The sequence below is a fragment of the Pleurodeles waltl genome, chromosome 10 (assembly GCF_031143425.1).
Source record: "Pleurodeles waltl isolate 20211129_DDA chromosome 10, aPleWal1.hap1.20221129, whole genome shotgun sequence".
Classification (NCBI taxonomy): domain Eukaryota; kingdom Metazoa; phylum Chordata; class Amphibia; order Caudata; family Salamandridae; genus Pleurodeles; species Pleurodeles waltl.
Window position 1 is genome coordinate 123,478,604 of NC_090449.1, and position 18,433 is coordinate 123,497,036.

The following is an 18,433-nucleotide window of genomic DNA, read 5'->3' on the forward strand; positions in this document are numbered from 1 at the left end:
TTTTGCAGTCATTTTCATATTTAACACCTTGTTTTCAGAATTCCTCTTCTTTGGTTTGTCCATTTTAATTTGTGAAACTGCCTTTTTAGGAAAAAAAGTACAAAACCGCATTTCACAGTCCGCTTCAGCCTAACATATTGTGATCTTGGGCAATTTACACTGTTTATGGCCCTTTCGCTATAAAGCACAGGATAAGATCTTTTCACAGAAAAGAGCCAGTCGCACAATTTAAAAATGCTTACTTTCACTTTGAAGCGTAAAGCATATGCTTTTTCTCGTTTTGGAGATTTGGTTAAATATAAAGGTACATTTTATGAAAATATTTGTTTAGCTACACAGTAAGTATATATTCCATCTGCAACTGTGACTTTTTTTGAAACACATATTACTGGATATAAACTGTTTCCTCATTTGTCCTTGCAGGCACTAGGGCCATGATTTAAATGGTGAAGCTGGTGCAGTGGCAGGGGGGCCAACAGCCACAGGAAACCCACTGAACAACAATTATTTCTATATTTTACTGCTAAACACGCCGTCACAAATGCAGTTACCTTGCAGGCACTAGGGTCATGATTTGAAAGTGCAGTGGCACAGGGGCCCAAAGCTCAAGCAAACCCACTGAACACTAATTTCTGCTATCATTTACTACTAAGTAAGCAGTCACAAGTGTAATTACCTTGCAGGCACTAGAGCCATGATTTGAATGGTGCAGCAGGTGCAGTGTTTCAGGGGCCAAAAGGTCTAGGAAACCCACTGAACAATGATTAGTGCTATATTTTACTACCATCCCAAGCTTGTAATCAGCTATGGCTGCCATCTCCCCACTTCCTAGCGAGTGCCGCCTCCTCCATTGCTGCTGGGCTTCCTGACCCTTCCTCTCTTCCCTCATGGGTTTCCTCCCTCGGGGCTTCCTCTTTTCCTCAACTACACACTTGCACACCTTAAAAGTGTACGGATCTCCTTTTTTCACAGTTCAGGCAGCGCTTAGAAATCATATAAAGTATTTCAGCACTTTTTAAGAGCACAGCTATATTGCACAAAGACATTTTTTATGATTTAGATGATTTGAACAGGGGGCCGCATGCAAAGGTCAGAAGTGCGCTTGCGGCCCACCGGACTATAGATCTACAGGGACATTTATACAGCAGCATTGGCTTGAGTGCAGCATAGCTGTAAGTGGAAACCCCCCCCCCCCAAAAAAAAACCACCATCATGCAGTCATCACTGGCTGTACCATAAAGCTTTTTATCCTTACTTTCATACATTTGCAACATGGCAAAAAAAAAAAAAAAAAAAAAAACATTTGCTAAGCCACTAAATTTTGCATAGGAAAGACCTATTGGCTTTGCCAGTGTGAGTTGTAAATAGGTGTAAATCCGTTCAGTTGTTTTGGATTTATGTATATCTAGTGATGCGGAGGGTCTGTGAATCTGACATGTCAAAATGAGATTTGATTGGCTACTGCCGCTTCAAGCAGAAAAATGTGGCATCCATCTTGGGATTCGGCTGAGTCCCGAGCAAAAACAGTACTAAAAAATAATATATATATATATATATATATATATATATATATCTATCAATCAGGGAATTTGTAAAGCGCACTACTCCCCTGTGAGGTTTTCTAGGTGCAGAGCCTGGGAAGGGGGGTGGCAAGCAGGGTAAAAATACCCTGACCCCCAGGCCTGGTGATGGGGTCTCGCAAGCACCAAAAAGTTATTTCCTTTTTAACAAAAATGTTTTGGGGGAAACTGCTTGATCCGCAGGAATATTTTCAGAAAAGCACAGTGTCCTGTGCTTGTTGTTATTAGCCCCCGGTTGGGCCAGGTCCCGGATGGAATTGCTTATATTTATAATAATGGGAGAGGGGGGCCAGCTGCCTTCATCCCACGCCAACTTCGACCCCAGGGACCCCATCCTCCAGTTTGAGGGGCGGTGGGGCCTCGCGTCCCTCCTCACAGGCCTATTTCAGCCCTGGGGTCCTCATCACCCTGCAACTGGTTGTAAAAATCAAACAAGAAGGGGGGGCCATGCGGTCCGTAGCAAAAATGAGGAAGGCGGGGTTACGTGGCCCACCTTCCCAGGCTGTTTTTTGCCCCAGGGACCCCAACCTCCAGGGTCCTGCTGTGCAGACAAAAGGGAAGGGGGATGTACAGCCCCCCACTCAGTTATTAATGGCCATAGGCACCACATCACCCAGGGCTGGCATCCATGGTGGTTTCCTTGCCCTCACTGGCTTGGGCAGGGAAACCTCAGTCTTCTCTTGCTTGGCAGGAGCAATTTCAAAATACAGACCAAATACAGCCTGGGGAGGGGGTGACGTACATCCCTTCCCTAAAAACAAATGTGGTAGGCCCCAGGGGAAGGGGTCCTCGGAGACAAAATTGGCCCGGGGAGCGGGGCTGCGTGCCCGCCCCCCCCCCCCACCTGATTTGGCTGCCTGTAAGGGGTTGGCCATAGGGCTGGCTGCAGGCCAGACCCTGTGGTCAACCCCCTGCTGTGCACAGCCTTCTACATGGGGTTGGTTCCATGCAGGGGATTTGACTGCGTGCAGGGGGTTGGCTGTGATGTATTGGCCGCAGGCCAGGCCTTGTGGTCAACTCCCTGTTGCACACGGCCGAACCCATTGGCTGCATGTTGGGGTTGGCTGCCGGGCCTGCAGCCAACCCACCACAACCCCAAGCCGCACACGGCCGAATCTTATAGATTACCGTAGTACACAATGATTTTGGTGTTGGCTACCCCGTGTGACAAACCATTATTATAGAAGGTTTGCGATGTAATAATCCTTGTTAAGTTTTTATTTTATTTTTTATTTTATTTTTTAGCAGAGATAGTATTTTGCTTATTTAGCTGTAATTTTGTATACATTTTATGACTGTGTTTGATGGCTGCCTTGTGGAAATCTTACAATCAACACTGTAGGCCTGAGTTATACTGACAAGTTGGAGGCCCTGCTTGGTGCATTGGGAAACCTTCTGTCCCCTTTCTTAAGCCTGGTCTGCTTATTATGTAGCGTTATTATAAAGGCAGTTGGCCTAGCTTATTAATTGCAAACAGCATTTGTTAACTCCAGTAAGCCTTTAACAGTTGGTTGTTATCACATTGTTAGGGCTCGAAAAATCATAAAAATGTTACTAGACATGCAGGTCGAGTAACTTAAATAATCTGCTCGACCTAACTGTAATGTACTTGACCCGTGATTTTAGGCAAATAGTTTAGAGTCGCTTTTTTCCTTCATTCTCACATGATTGCACCTTCAAATATGTGAGCTCAGCTTTTCTGCAGTACAAAAAACCTCTTTTGTTTGATTAAGTAGACTAGAGTTTGCTGCATGCATCACAAGAATCTAGCCCACATACCCATGACATCTAGCCCACATAACCTAGGACTTTTAGTTTACTAACAACATTGCCATCAGGGCAGGAGTGTTTCTCAGTTTGCTTAAATACTCAGTTAAAAAAAAATATATTACTAAACCATGATGTGGTAAGATATTGTCATCTACATACAGTAACTTTCCAAGAAATGTCTAAAAATCTCTCCACTAACTTGCAGCTTAACTGATAAAACTATATAGTGTATTAACAATCTTTGAAAATTGGGTTTCAGGAAACATATCCTTTGCACATCAATATGTAAACTATTCTGATTTGTTTTCATCCTATTAAAATATTTTTTTCATCACACAGAAATATAAAAAAGTGCTTTCACAATTACTGAAATATATTTGGAAATGTTTGCACAGTTGACATAGTCATTTAAATGTTGTGTGTTAGGAAAAACCTGACTACCTATATCCTTTTATTTTACATTCTAAGCAGCAGATCACACAGTTCACCTTACAAAGACCTGGAGCTCTGCAGTCAGTAGCAAATTAATTGTAAGAAAAACTGACTTTTGACCTCTGTCTGTGAACACAGAGCAATTGTGACATAAGAACAAGATTTAAAGGCATCTTTTATTGTCCCTTCACTTTTCAGCTGAACAGAACAACTGTTCAGTGTCAACTGGCCAGAAGCTATGAGTAAGTATTAAAAATAGCTGACCTGATCAAATAAGACATGCAAGTGGTCCAGTGGATTTTTCGAGCCCTGATTGTGTTACAAGCTGTGGACAGGTTTGCCATATTTAATGGAACAGATTACCGTAATAGGCTGGGGTTTTGACATTTGCCTCACAGTCTGACAAACCCTTGGATTTCCACCTTGCTGGTTCTTGTTAGGCCCTTTTGAACGGGCTAACATATTGTTTTGCAAACTGTACATTCTACACATTTGTATATTTTTTTTAACTGCATACATAATGGTTGTTAGTTTATGTGCACTTGAATAGGCCACTATTGGGTAAGGTGTAAACCAATGGTAAAGGCTTCATCGGTTAATTGGGAAATGCCATGTTAAATTTCATAGATTTGATCTGTTTATTGTGAAACATTATAAGAAAGCCTGTAGGCCTGACCTACTTATTGTTAAAAACGTATGTTAAAGAGTGCATGCTGTTAAGGATGGATTGTTCAGACACTGTGCCAACGCCTTTAGACAGGTGTTTTGTTATGTTGTACTCTGTTAGGAGAGATTCTATTTTGCTTCGTCCAATTACATTTTGTATACATTTATACTTTTATGACTATGTCAAATGGTTGCCGCCTTGTTGAAAGCTTAGAGGGCTTGAAGTGGTTTTGATGACAAACCAATGACAAAAGCTATAGGCTTGATTGGTATGCAGGGACATTTCACCCCAGATGACATACACCTGGCCTGTTTATTATGAAAAGTTATTACAAAGGCAGTAGGCCCGGCTTATTTACTTTGAAAAGCACATGGTAAATCTAACAGGTATTGAACAGTGCATTTGTATCACATTATGTTACAGGTCTGTAGAAAGGTGTTTTTGGTTACATGTAATTTACGGATTACAAGATTTATGGTGTTGGTTACCCACTCTCACAAACCTTGGGTGTAGAATTTCACATTGACAATTCTTGTTAGGCCCTATTAAAAAAATGTATATGTTTTGTTACATATTTGTAATTTTAGAACTGTATGCTTGATGGTTGACAGTATAACATGTCAAGGACTTTGTAAAGCCTGGAGGCCTCATCTGTTCACTGTGAAAAGTGAAACTTTGTTATCTTTAGGTGTAATCTGTTTATAATGAAAAGTTAAGACAAAGAAAGTAGGTATTATTTATTGGGAAAGACATGTGTGAAAGACAACAGGCATTTACAAAGGGATTGTTGTTACACTGTTTAAGCCTGTAGGCATGTATTCTGTTACATAGAATCTAGCAGATTACCATATTAGGTAAGGATTTTTGTTTTGGTGTCCCACCTGAACAATAGGGATGATTGATGTGCAACATGATAATCCTTACTAGGTTCTATTAGTAAGGATGTTATATTGTTTTTAAACTGCATTTTGTATAGATTTGTAATTGTATTACAGTATACCTGATAGTTGCCTTGTAGGAGAGCTTTTGATCAACACAGTTGGTCTGGGTTGGTTATTGTTACTAGCCAACAATAAAGGCTATAGACCTGATAGTTTATAATAAAAAGGTGCCACAAAGACAGTCAAAATGATATATTTATTGTAAAAATTATGTGTTAAAGTCAATAGGCATGTAAGGGTAGATTGTTGGTATTCTATAAAAGCCTACAGAAAATTATTTTGTTACATGGAATCTCTCAGAAAACCATTTGGTGCTGGTTTCCCCCTCTGAAAAAACATGGGTATAGGACAGGGGTCTCCAACCTTTTCTACAGTGAGAGCTACTTCTGATCAGTGAAAATTATTGTGAGCTACTGAAGGCCAAGGCACTCGTGCAATGTTACTGGGCACTCCCCACCCAGTTCACTTACTAAGTCTGATGCCCATACAGCCAAAAACTATGCTTTGAACAAAATACTTCTTGACTAGGGGCGCTATGACAGGGCTGGCGTGTTCCAGTGAGAGCAAGGTCTTGTGTTCGTATGAGATGTGTATGAATAGGTGAAAGGGAGCCTGTGTCATATGTACACAGTCATGAAGCCTTTTGTTTATGGGAGAATTTTAAAATGCATATTAATGTTCTGCAAAAATGACTATAATATGGAACATTTTCCCACACTTTAAAAATTTCAAAGTGTCGCATTTACAAACATCAGGCATCCTGCACCCAATGGCCTGTAAACAGGGTGCCACATTTATAACAGAAAAATACAGCCATTTATTGAAATGGGAGAAATTTAGAGTGAAGTATCATGCTTCAAAAAATATTAAGACCTAATTGACTCAATATTTTAATATTTTTCTTCACTTTAAATTTCTCAGATTTTAAAAATAAAAATGATTGTACTTTTCAGTTATGAATATAGCACAGTACCTACTGGCCACCAGGAGTAAGAGACCTGCAGTTTGTAAATGGGACACTCTGAAATGGGACAAAATTAAAATGAATTAAAATGAAAAGTTAACTTAATCATTAATTTAACACTTCATGTTCATTTCCACTAGTTTTAAAAGCATTCAGAAACATCTTTTGTTCTCACACCGGTAGACACAGACTTTTAGTTAAGATTTAAATTCCTCAGTGCTTCAATTCTTCACCTCTGTGCCCTCAGGTCATAAATCTGACGCCAGCACTGCTCATTATCAGGCCCTGCTATCTGTAGCCTGAAGATAATATTGTAAAATAAACACAGCCTTCCCTTAACTTTAAAAAAGAAATGTGACCATGTGCTTATATAAAATGAACTCAAGGGTCTGAGCTACTCTGAAGGTGTCTTCCAGCTGGTTGGAGACACCTGGTGTACAACATTTGTCAGACTCCTTGTTAGGTCCTTTAGGAGAGTTAGCATTTTGCTTTGCCAACTGTAATTGTGTACACTTTTTTTATGACTGTATGCCTGATGGTTGCCTTGTGGATACACTTAAGCTTAGTCAGGAGACCTCAGCTGGTTATGGTGACAAGCCAATGACAACAGCTAGAGATCTGATTGGTTCACTGGGAAAAATATTTCTGATGCCAAAGGTTTGATCTTTTTATAACGAAAAGTTAAGTTAAGTGCAGTAGGCCTGGCATATTGATTGGGAAAGGTCTATGGTAAAGTCAATAGGCATTTAAGGCTACACATAGCTGTTTTGTTTCATGAAATGCCACAGATTACCATTAAAGAGAAGGATTTTGGTCTTTTTTACCACATCCGGAAGCCTTGGGGGCAGGGGGTGGAGGGTGGAAGACTTGCACTGTAATCATTCTTGCTAGACTCTCCTTATCTCCTTTTAGCTGTGTTTCTTGTAATGAAGATAATAATTAAATCATACATACATTTATACATATGTTCAAATAGACATCCATATAGGTACATAGATGGCCTTTGGGTCAGCTCTGTTCTGCCATTTAGTTACAGCTCTGTTCTGCAATTTGTCATTTACATTCTGCTGCCATCCATAACAGTGTACTGCATTAGGTAATGGTTTAGAAAACATCAGTCATTGGTTCTCTTGTCCTGTGAATAACAGCTCTTTCTAATCACATTCACCTAAAAATGAGTGCCCTTCAGTATCGGGGTGGTTGGCCATTCCTTTTGTTTTCAGTTTTCTCCTTTTACAGTTCCCTATTAATTTCTTTGCTTTCTTGTCTTTTCTGATATTTAAGTAGAGCGTACAAGCGCTTTGACCTGTTGGAAGAATTGTGGGCTTTAACCACACCCATTGCACGCCCATCACGTTCACTCGTTCGTGGGCTTGCCTTTCAAAAATTATTTGTTATAATTGGTAAATGCTTACGTTTGTCCCTCCTTGGCGGTTTTGTTGCCACCTTGCAGACTGCCCCTGTTACATGGCTAATTGCTCGATTGCCGAAACGTTTGACTGCGAGCGAACTTCTTTTTGTCTCTTCTTCGCGCTCACGCTCATGGTGGCCATGGCACTTTGAATCTGCTCGCTTATGTCAGCTGTTTTACTTTTCATTTTCAATTTAAGAGGCAAGAAAAGTCCAGTTAGGAATTTACAACGCTAATAGCTCTGACTCGTAGTGGTAACTAGTCTCTTTATTGCCTCTCATTTCATCTGCAGTGCGCCGCATCCCACGCGATGACTTCCTCTAAACCAGAATGCTGCTCTGCATAAGGTGTCATTGCTTTATGATTCCAAGATGACCAACACGTTGGTTCTCAACTCAGTGGCCATGCTGGAACTTTAAAACAACAATATGATTTACAGTACCTCTGCAGGCAACCTCTGCTATAATTAGTTTCATTGTTACAAGCATACGGCAGCCAAATTTATACAGCAGTGTAGGAAGCTGGCTCTTTATACAGCGGACCAAAAAGAGGTACACTATGTAAAGGGTCCAGAAAAACACCAGAGGCACAAATGACACCCTAACAAGCAGTTAGGCTTATCAGAGGGTAGTTGTGAAAAAGTGCCCCTTTTTTGACATGGTCAACCTCTACTTTTTGACACTGGTACTAAGGGTTTTCGACTGAGGTGCACAGGGTTCCTGCTAAACAGGCCCCCAGTGCCAGTGCTCTTTCCCCAAAAACAGGTAAAATGGTGTACAATTAGCACACTACACCTGTGTAAGTCCCTTGTAAGTGGTACACCTGGTTCCTAGGGCCTGGGCAGAGGAGAGGGTCCCTAGGGGTGTGGCACAGATTGTGCCACCCTCAGGGACACTCCTAAAAATAAGAAACACACCGATATCATTACGGTCTACGTGCCTTGATAAAAGCCATGAGAAAATCAACATTGCACACCAAGGTGTGCCATGCTACATCACTGCAGCTAAGTATATGTAAGTCACCCCTAAGGCAGGCCTAAGAGCCCTAAGGCAGGGTGCAGTACACTTATTGCGTGGCTATATTTGCACAAGCGGATATGGCCCTGTGATGTCGAGCCCTATTGCTGAGCATAGCAGGTGAACCGGGAAGCCATTTTAAGGTATGTGCTGGACACTCGTCAACATGAGTGACCTGGGACCAGATGTGCAACCATTTCATTTTGTGAGTTTCTAATTGCAATTAATTGCGAATCTCAATTAGAGACTTGCAAAATGAAATTAAATGTAATGTGTCTTAGAAACATTTAGCGATTTCCAATGGGGTTGCAAATGACCTTCCTCATTAATATTCCTTAGGTAGGTCGTAATTTGCTATGTCATTGGGATGGCCGCACTCACAGGGGTGGTGGGCTGCTGGGGACCACAGACCACCATGTTTGTGACTGCTTTTTAAATAAAGCAGTTTTTTTTTTACGTGCAGCTTCTTTTCCATAAAGGAAAACGGGATGCATTTCAAACAAAAAAGTGCAAAGTTTTTAAATTTTTTAAAAATTTTTCAGAATAGGTAGTAATCCATGGGGCCACTGCCTGCTCTGAAAAAGTATTTTCGCTTACATTCACCTGTTTGCTAATGGTTTAAACTGCAATTGTAACTGTGTACCAACTCGCAAAATAGGGATGGTACATCGTACCTGGCCATTTTGCGGTCGCAAATGGCTATTTTTGCGGTTTGCAACCACAAAAAAATGTTGTACACAGAGTCCACAGTCACATAAAGACTTCACCGAACACTATGGTGTTTGGTATCAAACACCTTGTCTTGATAAATCTGGGCTGATACCAGCCTCGGGTATTCGAACATGCACCCAGTGGGCACCTTAGAGGTGCCCCCTGAACCCCACTAGTCTCTTGGTGTGCTGGACTGATTAGTCCAGTCTGCCACCACCAAAAACATTTCTGACCCGTGGAGGCGAGACCCTGCGCTCTCAGAGGTGAGAAACAATGTCTGCTCCTGAGAGGGGTGTACCACCTTCTACTGCAGGATGGCTATCGGGTCTGCATTCAAAGCTTGGGTCTTCAAAGACCCTGCCGCCTTTGGTATGCACACCCCGGCTTCCCCAGTCCTGGGTGCAGCCACGCACTGCCCTGAGGTCCATTTGGCACCAGCACAGGCGGAAAAAATTGTTTGTCAGTAGGCGTGTACCACCCCTGGGCCAATACCCTAACGTGTGCCACCCGAGGTGAACATTCAAAGAAGCATTCCACCAGCTTGGTTTTGGTTGGAACTAGGCCTTCTGGGATAGGGATATGCCCACTCCCCACAAAAAGCGGTCATAACGATAAGGCACACCCACGGGCACACCCCAGCCCATTGACTACTACCCTACACTCCCCTGAAACACACCTATATTCAGTATTTATGCAGCTTCCCGACACCAGAAGCCAGATTGGCCTGTCAACAAGAAGAGGAGGAAACAGAAGAGCTGGGAGAGCAAGAACTGTGTGTGCCTGGTAAGCGTTTGGCACGAAACCTGCCTGCTGACCTACTGCTGTTGCGACAGTCATGACATCATGACTCGTCCTGCAGCTGTGGGGGACTCCAAAAGCCTTGGAGGTTATCCAGCACTTCACCAGCCTGTCAGCATCTCCCTGGGAGTGGAGGAGTTACTTTCCTGCTTCTTGCAGGCACCGTCCACAACACCCAGTACACTGGCCTTCTGATTTCCAGGACACTGTCATAGCAGCAGTCCAGAAGTAGGTGTCTGTGCTCCAAGAAGTCAGTCCTGTCTCTCCACCATATGAGAAGCCTCAAGGATCCACCGGATCCGAGCTGCACCAAAACCTGGAGTACTGGCCCCCTTGCACCAACCAAGGCTTGTTGAAGCCCATCCCAGACTTCAGTTGCAGAACTGAAGACCTGCCGGCGGGGGAGAACAGCCTTCTCTGTTGTCCAGTTGCCTTGTTCTGTCTCTCCTTTTGAAGGCCACCCAAAGAACCGTGTGCACCTTGACAGGGAAGTACCACCAGCTAAGGATCCAATGCACACGAGCACTCCATGACTTCATAAGGTGTCTCCCTGCTGTCCGGATGCCCACTGATAGAGCCCTCCCATTGAGAGCTCCCGGACTTGTCCCCAGGTCTCCCCTTGCATTCCCTTTCCAGATGGACACCCTCATCACCAGGTGTTCGGTGCCCGGGAACCTGACACGATCAACACCACTGCACCCTGACACTCCTTGGCAGGAAAACAGGAACTGCTGGTCTTGTCCGTAACTCTGCACCCCTGGAACCCTCCTACCTACAGGGGACCCCTGAGAATGGAGTGTAAGGACTTTGATGCAGACAAAATACTCTGTAATCCGTGCTGTGTAAAAACACATTTATCTACAAAAGTGTTACTTACTTGCAAATCGCCCTAAGGACTGCAACAGTATTTTTTTTTCTGCAAATGTTTTGGTGTTTACATGTAATACAAACAAAGTAACCATTTTTCAAACCAATTAGTCTCAGGTTGCTTCTTGAGTGGGTCTCATTTATTGACTCTGCAGATTCAACAAATGCTCAGCACTACCCTCTGATATCACCCACACTACCACAATAGAGAGCTTTTGGGATTGTCATTTCTTACCCCTGTAAACCAATAAGGATGGACCCAGACTATATGCATAGTGCCCCCTTTCATTGGGTCCCTTCATAAATAGTAATTATAAGAAATAACCCCCTAGGGTAATTATCATGCTATCCACCACTCAGTTCTCTTCTCATACATTCATTCAGGCAAATGATCAATCTTAATAAAGGAATATCAAAATTTCATATTTAATAAATAATCCCATACACAGTTAAAAACATTTAAAAACAGACCATCATAAAAAAGCCAACAGGCCCCACAGGGGACCTCTGTACAATCTCTGGTCTAATGAAATTGGGAAACCACTCACAAGACACCCTCCTTGGTCTATTGTCTTTTTGCTGTCCCAAATCAGGTATACAGTGGCCAGTTGATTCATGCAACCAATATCTCGTCTATTCTTGGCCAGTTCCAATGAGTCCAGTAATTTGACTTGTGTCAACTCGTTTCGGTGGTTTTTCACAGTCCTTTTTACCACCTTCCTCAGGACGATTCTCCCAATCCATATTCATTCCATATCTATATAAGAATATAAAATAACCAAATAAAAATACACGAATTCCAATCCTACACTCATTACTTAAGAAGCCCTAAACTCGTCACCCATATCATCGCAGTTCCACCCGGGCTTTGTTTAAACCGCGACAAACTTACCCCTATTGAAAATCACCCTTATTCCTATATTAAAACATCACATAAGAACACCCATTGTGAGCAATCAATCCAATCCATGCTGGTTCAAATAAAAACAAACATGCAGTTCATCATCATATTACATCATATATCACAACACTCACCTGCATTCATAGTGGATTATACTAATAGCAAAATTCGATGCTAGTCACAAATTTGTATCCTTATCTAGAGGGTATTTCATACTCCTGTATTTCCCCAAGGCGAATCACCCTATATGGGCAGAGCAAATTAATTAACAGTTATAATCATATCATGAGGATCCTACTATCTTGTTGGTCCCCAGTGTGTAAATTTATTTCTCCCATGGTTCACCATCCACATGCGGGGCCCGGTCTCTAACCCCCAATTATAGTGTTTGTGGATACAGTTAATGCCAGGCAGTGCTCAGGGGGACAGTTAATCCAAGAAGCCATCACCAATATTTTCCCCTTCTCTTCCCATATATTCCAATCTTTCAGCAAATTCATAAAATTATTTCAAAATGAGTACTGTATCGTTAATTTAGCTTTCAGTCTCAAATCTATGGGCAAAAAAACATTAATACAATCAATTTCCTTATATTTCTACTATTCCTCAACAGGGGATCTGTATTTCATCAATCACATTAGGCAACCCCTTTTACTTACTATCGCATACCAAATTATCGCACTACAGACACATGAATACTAAATTAAATAATACCCTCATAAATATTCACTTTACCTTTTACACAGACCTCCACACATTATTAAGGGTACTTTTTTATTAGATATCAATTCTGGGGAGGCATGCCTGCAAAACTCATACAGCTAGTGATTTCTCCCTCCCCTCTTGGAGGTGGCACAATCCATATTTTAGTGTGTCACACCTAGAGATGAAATACATAAGATATAGTCCCTAGTTATCTGCTCAGGACCGCCAGATTAAATCGCAATATAAGGAAGTGGCTTAGAAGCATGCAGATTTGGTTCATTGTTGAAGAAAAATAGGACCAGAATTCGGTTCCACCCGACAAGGTAAGGAGGGGGTAGGGTTTGATGCGAGGGTTGTATACATGATAAAGGGAAGATAAATCTGTCCCTGTGCCCAGCGCGTTGTGCACTGGGCTCTAATGGTAACATATTTTGATACTGAGTCTTCCCATAAAAGTTATTTAATTTTGTAATCTTGTATGTAGGTCTGTATGGGGGCAGAGTACCAGCCTTTGCAAACAGTGGCGTCAGATGCAGGGAAGCAGCTCCTCTGATCCAAGGAGATTCTTCTGGTGATTATAGAAGCACTGGCAGCTCTCTGGGTTTTTTGGAGTCTGCACAACGGCAGGACAGGCGGGTGCTCTGCAAGGATCAGGTGCAGCAGGCAGTCTGGCAGGGTTGGCTCCAAGTCAGTCATGCTCCTCAGTTCCTGGGTCAGCAGTCTTGTTTGTCCTCTTCTTCTTTTGTGCCCAGTGGAGATCTGTGGTCCTGGTATTGGGGGGCCCTAAATACTCAATTTAGGGATGTTAAGGGCAGTTAGGGCTGGTAGCCAATGGGCTACTTACCTCTGGGGTCACTACGTCCCCTAGATGACCATCTCCTTTGGGGAGTGGGCATCACCCTTTCCGTGAATTTTGAATTTCACCACACATAAGATGGTGGAATTTCCAAGGCTGTGTTTACTTCAGGCTGCTCACCCTAGAGGTGTGTCCAGCCTGCAAGTGCAACACTCCTTCTGCATAGATAATTTTCCCACCTGTCCAGGTGCCAAATGGGCCCTGTTGTGGGGGGGTTGGTGTCTCCCTTCTTAGGAAAGCCAGATCTGCATAACAAGGGCAATGGGCTTCCTGCCTTGGAATTCATATTTGTGTGTTATTTTGTTGGGAGGGGTGTGTTAACACCCCAGCCAGAGCAGGCTTTGTTCTTAGCCGCCTGACAGCAACTCATCTGTTGGTGGCAGACCGGTGGAAACCAGTCAATACGCACACCAGCAGTTGGTGGGTTTTCAGGGGGCACCTCTAAGGCTCCACCTGGTGCAAGCATTAATAAATCCATCTCTGGAATCAGGGCGAGTTTAGAAATACAAGATGTTTGATACCAAACATCAGTAGGTTCAGTGAAGCCATCATGTAGCTGCAGGGGTAAGGAATTCCTATAGCCCGACGCCCAGGACATATTGTTTGGGGTCAAGGACAACAAGTTTTCTTGTTTATTTTGTCCTTGGGACATGTAGGCCCAACCCCCTGCAGCACAAACCCATAGGCTGCCAGTTTACAGGGAAGGACACTATCTGAAGCTGAGGTTATATTTGTGTCCATATGTTAATGCTGTTCGAATTTCTATTTGTGGTTCATTATTACAAAGCCTGAAAAATCAGTGTAACCATTTTCAACAAGATTATAGGAAACATGAAAATAAACAAGCACTGGCAAAGCCAACCGGTCTGACATTGGTCAGTCTTTTGGTTTTGTCAATGTGTGATGTTTTGACATGGCTTTTGTAACAATTTAGTGTTGTGGCGACTACGAGGCCCTTGCAACAAACGTTGACAACAAGCAAAAAAAATTATTTGGTCTCAAACAACACCCATTGCCACAGTAGTTCCCGGCAGTGAACAAAACTACTTTGTGTGCCAATATGCTCCTTGTGGCATAGCAGAATACTATCACTCACAGTTAAGCCAGCTGGTAGATGGATAGAGAGAGAAATAGAATTGCAATAAACACAAAATGTCTTAGTTAGTGCCAGACCTAATTAGGGGCCCAATTCTTAAAGAAAGTCACAAAAGTGCACCCATGGTATGTCTGTGCATTCATAGCTTTTGTGAATTCACAAGAATTTACAGAAGTAGACCAGGAGATTGTACTCCTAGAAAATATTTATTTGTGAACTGTTTTATAGCCTGAGCAAATTTACATGTGGAGATTTGCTCATGCGAAAATGTGAGCATTTACAGGTTCACGTTCCCTCCAACCACTTTTTTCCCAACACTGGAAGAACTTCAATTTCTGCCCTTGTCAGGAGTAAGTTTCCAACCTTTCTAGGTATGGGAAAAGATTAGAGAAGAGCTGGTGAAAATCTCTAATACATGCAAGTTTGAAGGTTTGCACAGACTCAAAGGCATTTCGGCCCTGGAACCTTTACCAACTGTTTCCTCCAGCCCCAGTATGTAGATCCACAGAAAGGTGGCAAAAAAAGGAAATTTCTATAGTAGGGCTTGAAATTGCTAGTATTTAAGCCCCACTAGAGTATTAGTCCTGGCATAATCCGAGAGGCTATTATCAGAGCTCTTACATAATGAAATTGCTGCCATAATTTGTCATCACACTACATGGCACCAAAAAGACAAGTAGATTTTTTTACAGGACAAGTAGATTTATGAAGCAACCTGTCCCATGGACAAGTAGATAGTTTATTAAATTCCACACCCCTGAGCAGGGGAAGTCGTATTGACCATTGTCCAGCACATGTATTGAAAATGGCTTCCCTGTTCACCTTCTGTGTTTAAGAATCAAAAGAGACATAGTAGGGGCATATTTGTTCATGCATATATGTCTTCCCCTGTAATGCGCACTGCCCTAGGGCTGCAAGGTCGCTGTAGGGGTGATTTACAAATATTATGGGCAGTGTTAGGGAACTTGGCACACAAGTGTGCGCCATGTTATATTTTAACTTTTTGGAGCACCTTGTCATACAGCCTGCAGTGGCAGACTGTATGGGTTTGGCGCTGGGTCCCTTCGAGTGGCACAAGTTATGCTGCAGCTCTTAGGGACCCTCTTTGGTACCTATGCCCTAGGTATTAGAGGTACCAGTTACTAGGGACTTAATAAAGGTGTTAAAGGCCTGGTCACTTGGGGATCTGGTGACTAGCGGTCTTGTTTTGGGGAAAGGAACACTGACACTGGGGACGGTTTAGCTGGAGACCAGTGCACTTCATTCAAAGTTGCATCAAAACCCAGGCAAAAAGCAAGGGGGCTTCAGCAACCAGAACCCAGTTTCCTACAAGCAGCATGTTATCTTTTTTTCTACTTGTATTCTTCTAATGTATCATGCATATATTTTGAGTTTCTGTGTGTTTTGTTAGGGTTGTGTCAGAGGGTCAATGCAAGAATTGGTCGGTAGATGAATGAATTGAAACATGAGTTCAAAGATGAGAGATGGAGTTCAGTATGATGACTCAATAAGTGCCTAAATCCATTAATGACACGAGGCATTGCATTCATAAACCATATCTATTGGCTTCACCAGTGTTTGTTTTATACTTTGCTACAATATTTTGCCATTACGTAGCATTGTGAGTAATGCAACACTATCACACCAATAAACTTTATCTGTTTAGTGATGTTCTCTGCTGGCAAGTTGTCACACTCATCTTGCCAGAAATCTCCTCCCAGTCTTCTCAGTTTAGTGTACCTATACTTCAAATGTTCTAGCAACTGCTAAAGATATCAATTGATGTATCTGATGTCTACATACAGTTTTAACGCAGTGTATGATGGTGAGGAGAGACGCAATGAGTACTTTTCTATCTATCACCTCTGCAGAGATCTGAAGCTCGTCATGGACCGAGAATGCATGCAACTTCTGCCAGCTGTCTGTGCAGTTCTGGCAGACCCTCGGCAGCCACTATCGGATGACACATGTCTAGAGAAACTTCTCGACTGGTTCAGAATTTTAGTTGAACAAGGTAACTTGAATTTCTAAATGCCTCTGCATTCACTTTAGTGATGGTGTGTGTTGTGTGCAAGGACCTATCAATCTCTTGAAAAGTGTACTTGAATAAACCACCTTTGTTTGTGCTTCCAGCACTTGGATAATATTTTTGAGTTTCAGATACTGACGGTTTTAGCTGTCTGTTGAAGACCTGTTGTTTCATAAACATATGCTTGGGAGTGTGCTTTGGATTAGCCTCTTACCCTCGAGTAGATGGCTTTTTGTCTTTCTCATTTCCATGCTCCTGATTGAACGGCTTTCCTACCTATTCTTGTGTTAGCCCCACCCAAGAGCATTTCGGTATCAGTGTTTCGATTGAATGGCTTGTACCCTTGCACTGCTGATGTTAGACCTTGCAATGCAGTGAACTGAGTAACTATTTTCTCTGCCTCCTCTCTCCTACTCCTTGCTTCTCACTCCATCCCTACTCTTTATTAAAAACAAAAAAGAAGCCCAGCGCCCAGGGAGGACGTAATATACAGGATTTAACAAATAGTTGCACCATGAAAAGATTTGCCTCAACATGCTCCATGGCCGGGAAAAAAGTGGGCTTTATTTGTTCTAATGTGAAATGTTGAGAACTTCTAAACTGAGCACAAAAAGAAGTGAATTAGTGCAAACACAGCACTGTAGAGAGGAAAGGAAAGGTTAGTTCAGAGGCAGAACCAAAAGAGCCTTGGAGACATTGAATATCACATTTTAAATTAATGCTTCATAACCTGAACATGTATGTTATCGGTAGTGTCTATGTCTTAACATTTTATTAAAATGTGTAACTCGTTCTTGAGGGTCTGACAGATAGTTTACTGAGGTTGGCAAATCAATGTGCATTTTGCACTACATGTCGAATCCCAACTAGTGCAGTTGAGTTGAGCCACTGTAACACTTAAAATTTTGACAGCAGTAAATCGCAGAATGATTTGTAGAAGGTGATGAGACTCAGTTCTTTCCTTGTTAGGGCTTGCCAGCTGGCACCTTTATAAGTGTATTGACAAACTTGCCTATTGTATCCAGTATAGACTTAGTGAGCTGTGTCTGACCCTTGCTCATGATTCTAAAACATTTTTGTGTATCTCAGTTCCCTGCTCCTTTTTCAGTGGCTTTCCTTCATATTCTGTGTTTGTCCTGCCCATGGAGCATTTGTTCATACTTTGTTTTGATTGGTTATGTTTTATCTTATCACTGCTGACTTCAGGAGCTTACACCGTGGTGCATGAAGGCCTTTTTCCTGCCCCTCTCTCTGCCTCTCCCTTGTCCCCCACTGTCCTTTGTGGCCCTCTGCTCCTTTTATTAATCATTCTCGTTTCCCCAAGTCCCCCTTTGCTCAGAATTCTGCTGTATCGAATAGTAGCCATCTTCAAAGATGGCCACCCATAGGTTTATACGAACAAAAGAAGCTTTTTCAGAGCCACATGCATCACTGCTGAGACCTATTGGTTTTCCAGTGGTTATCTTTGCTTTGGTCTTTTGTTAAGTATTCCATATGGGGATTTGAAGCATGAGTCCTTTTTGTTCAGTTTAACTTTGGTATATCGCCTTTATAAGTATTAATATAGCATGCCTGCCATTAAAACCAATATGCATCCCCTTCTTCAATATTGTATCAAGAAGATAGATATTAATTAAGGGATACTGGGGTAGACTGCATATAGAAACTTTTGTTATACTGCCCTAAATG

At 42.3% G+C, this 18,433-nt stretch overlaps 1 protein-coding gene across 3 annotated transcripts in view; it reads left to right on the forward strand.

The window, feature by feature from the left end:
- BRAT1 (BRCA1 associated ATM activator 1) overlaps positions 1–18,433 on the forward strand; it is a 172,207-nt gene that overhangs the window by 33,787 nt on the left and 119,987 nt on the right. For all 3 annotated transcript variants that reach the window (XM_069209953.1, XM_069209955.1, XM_069209954.1), the window contains exon 2: positions 16,587–16,729. In XM_069209953.1, coding sequence (XP_069066054.1) covers positions 16,603–16,729 — 127 coding nt within the window. In that variant the 5' untranslated portion in view covers positions 16,587–16,602. The remainder of the gene's footprint in view (positions 1–16,586; positions 16,730–18,433) is intronic.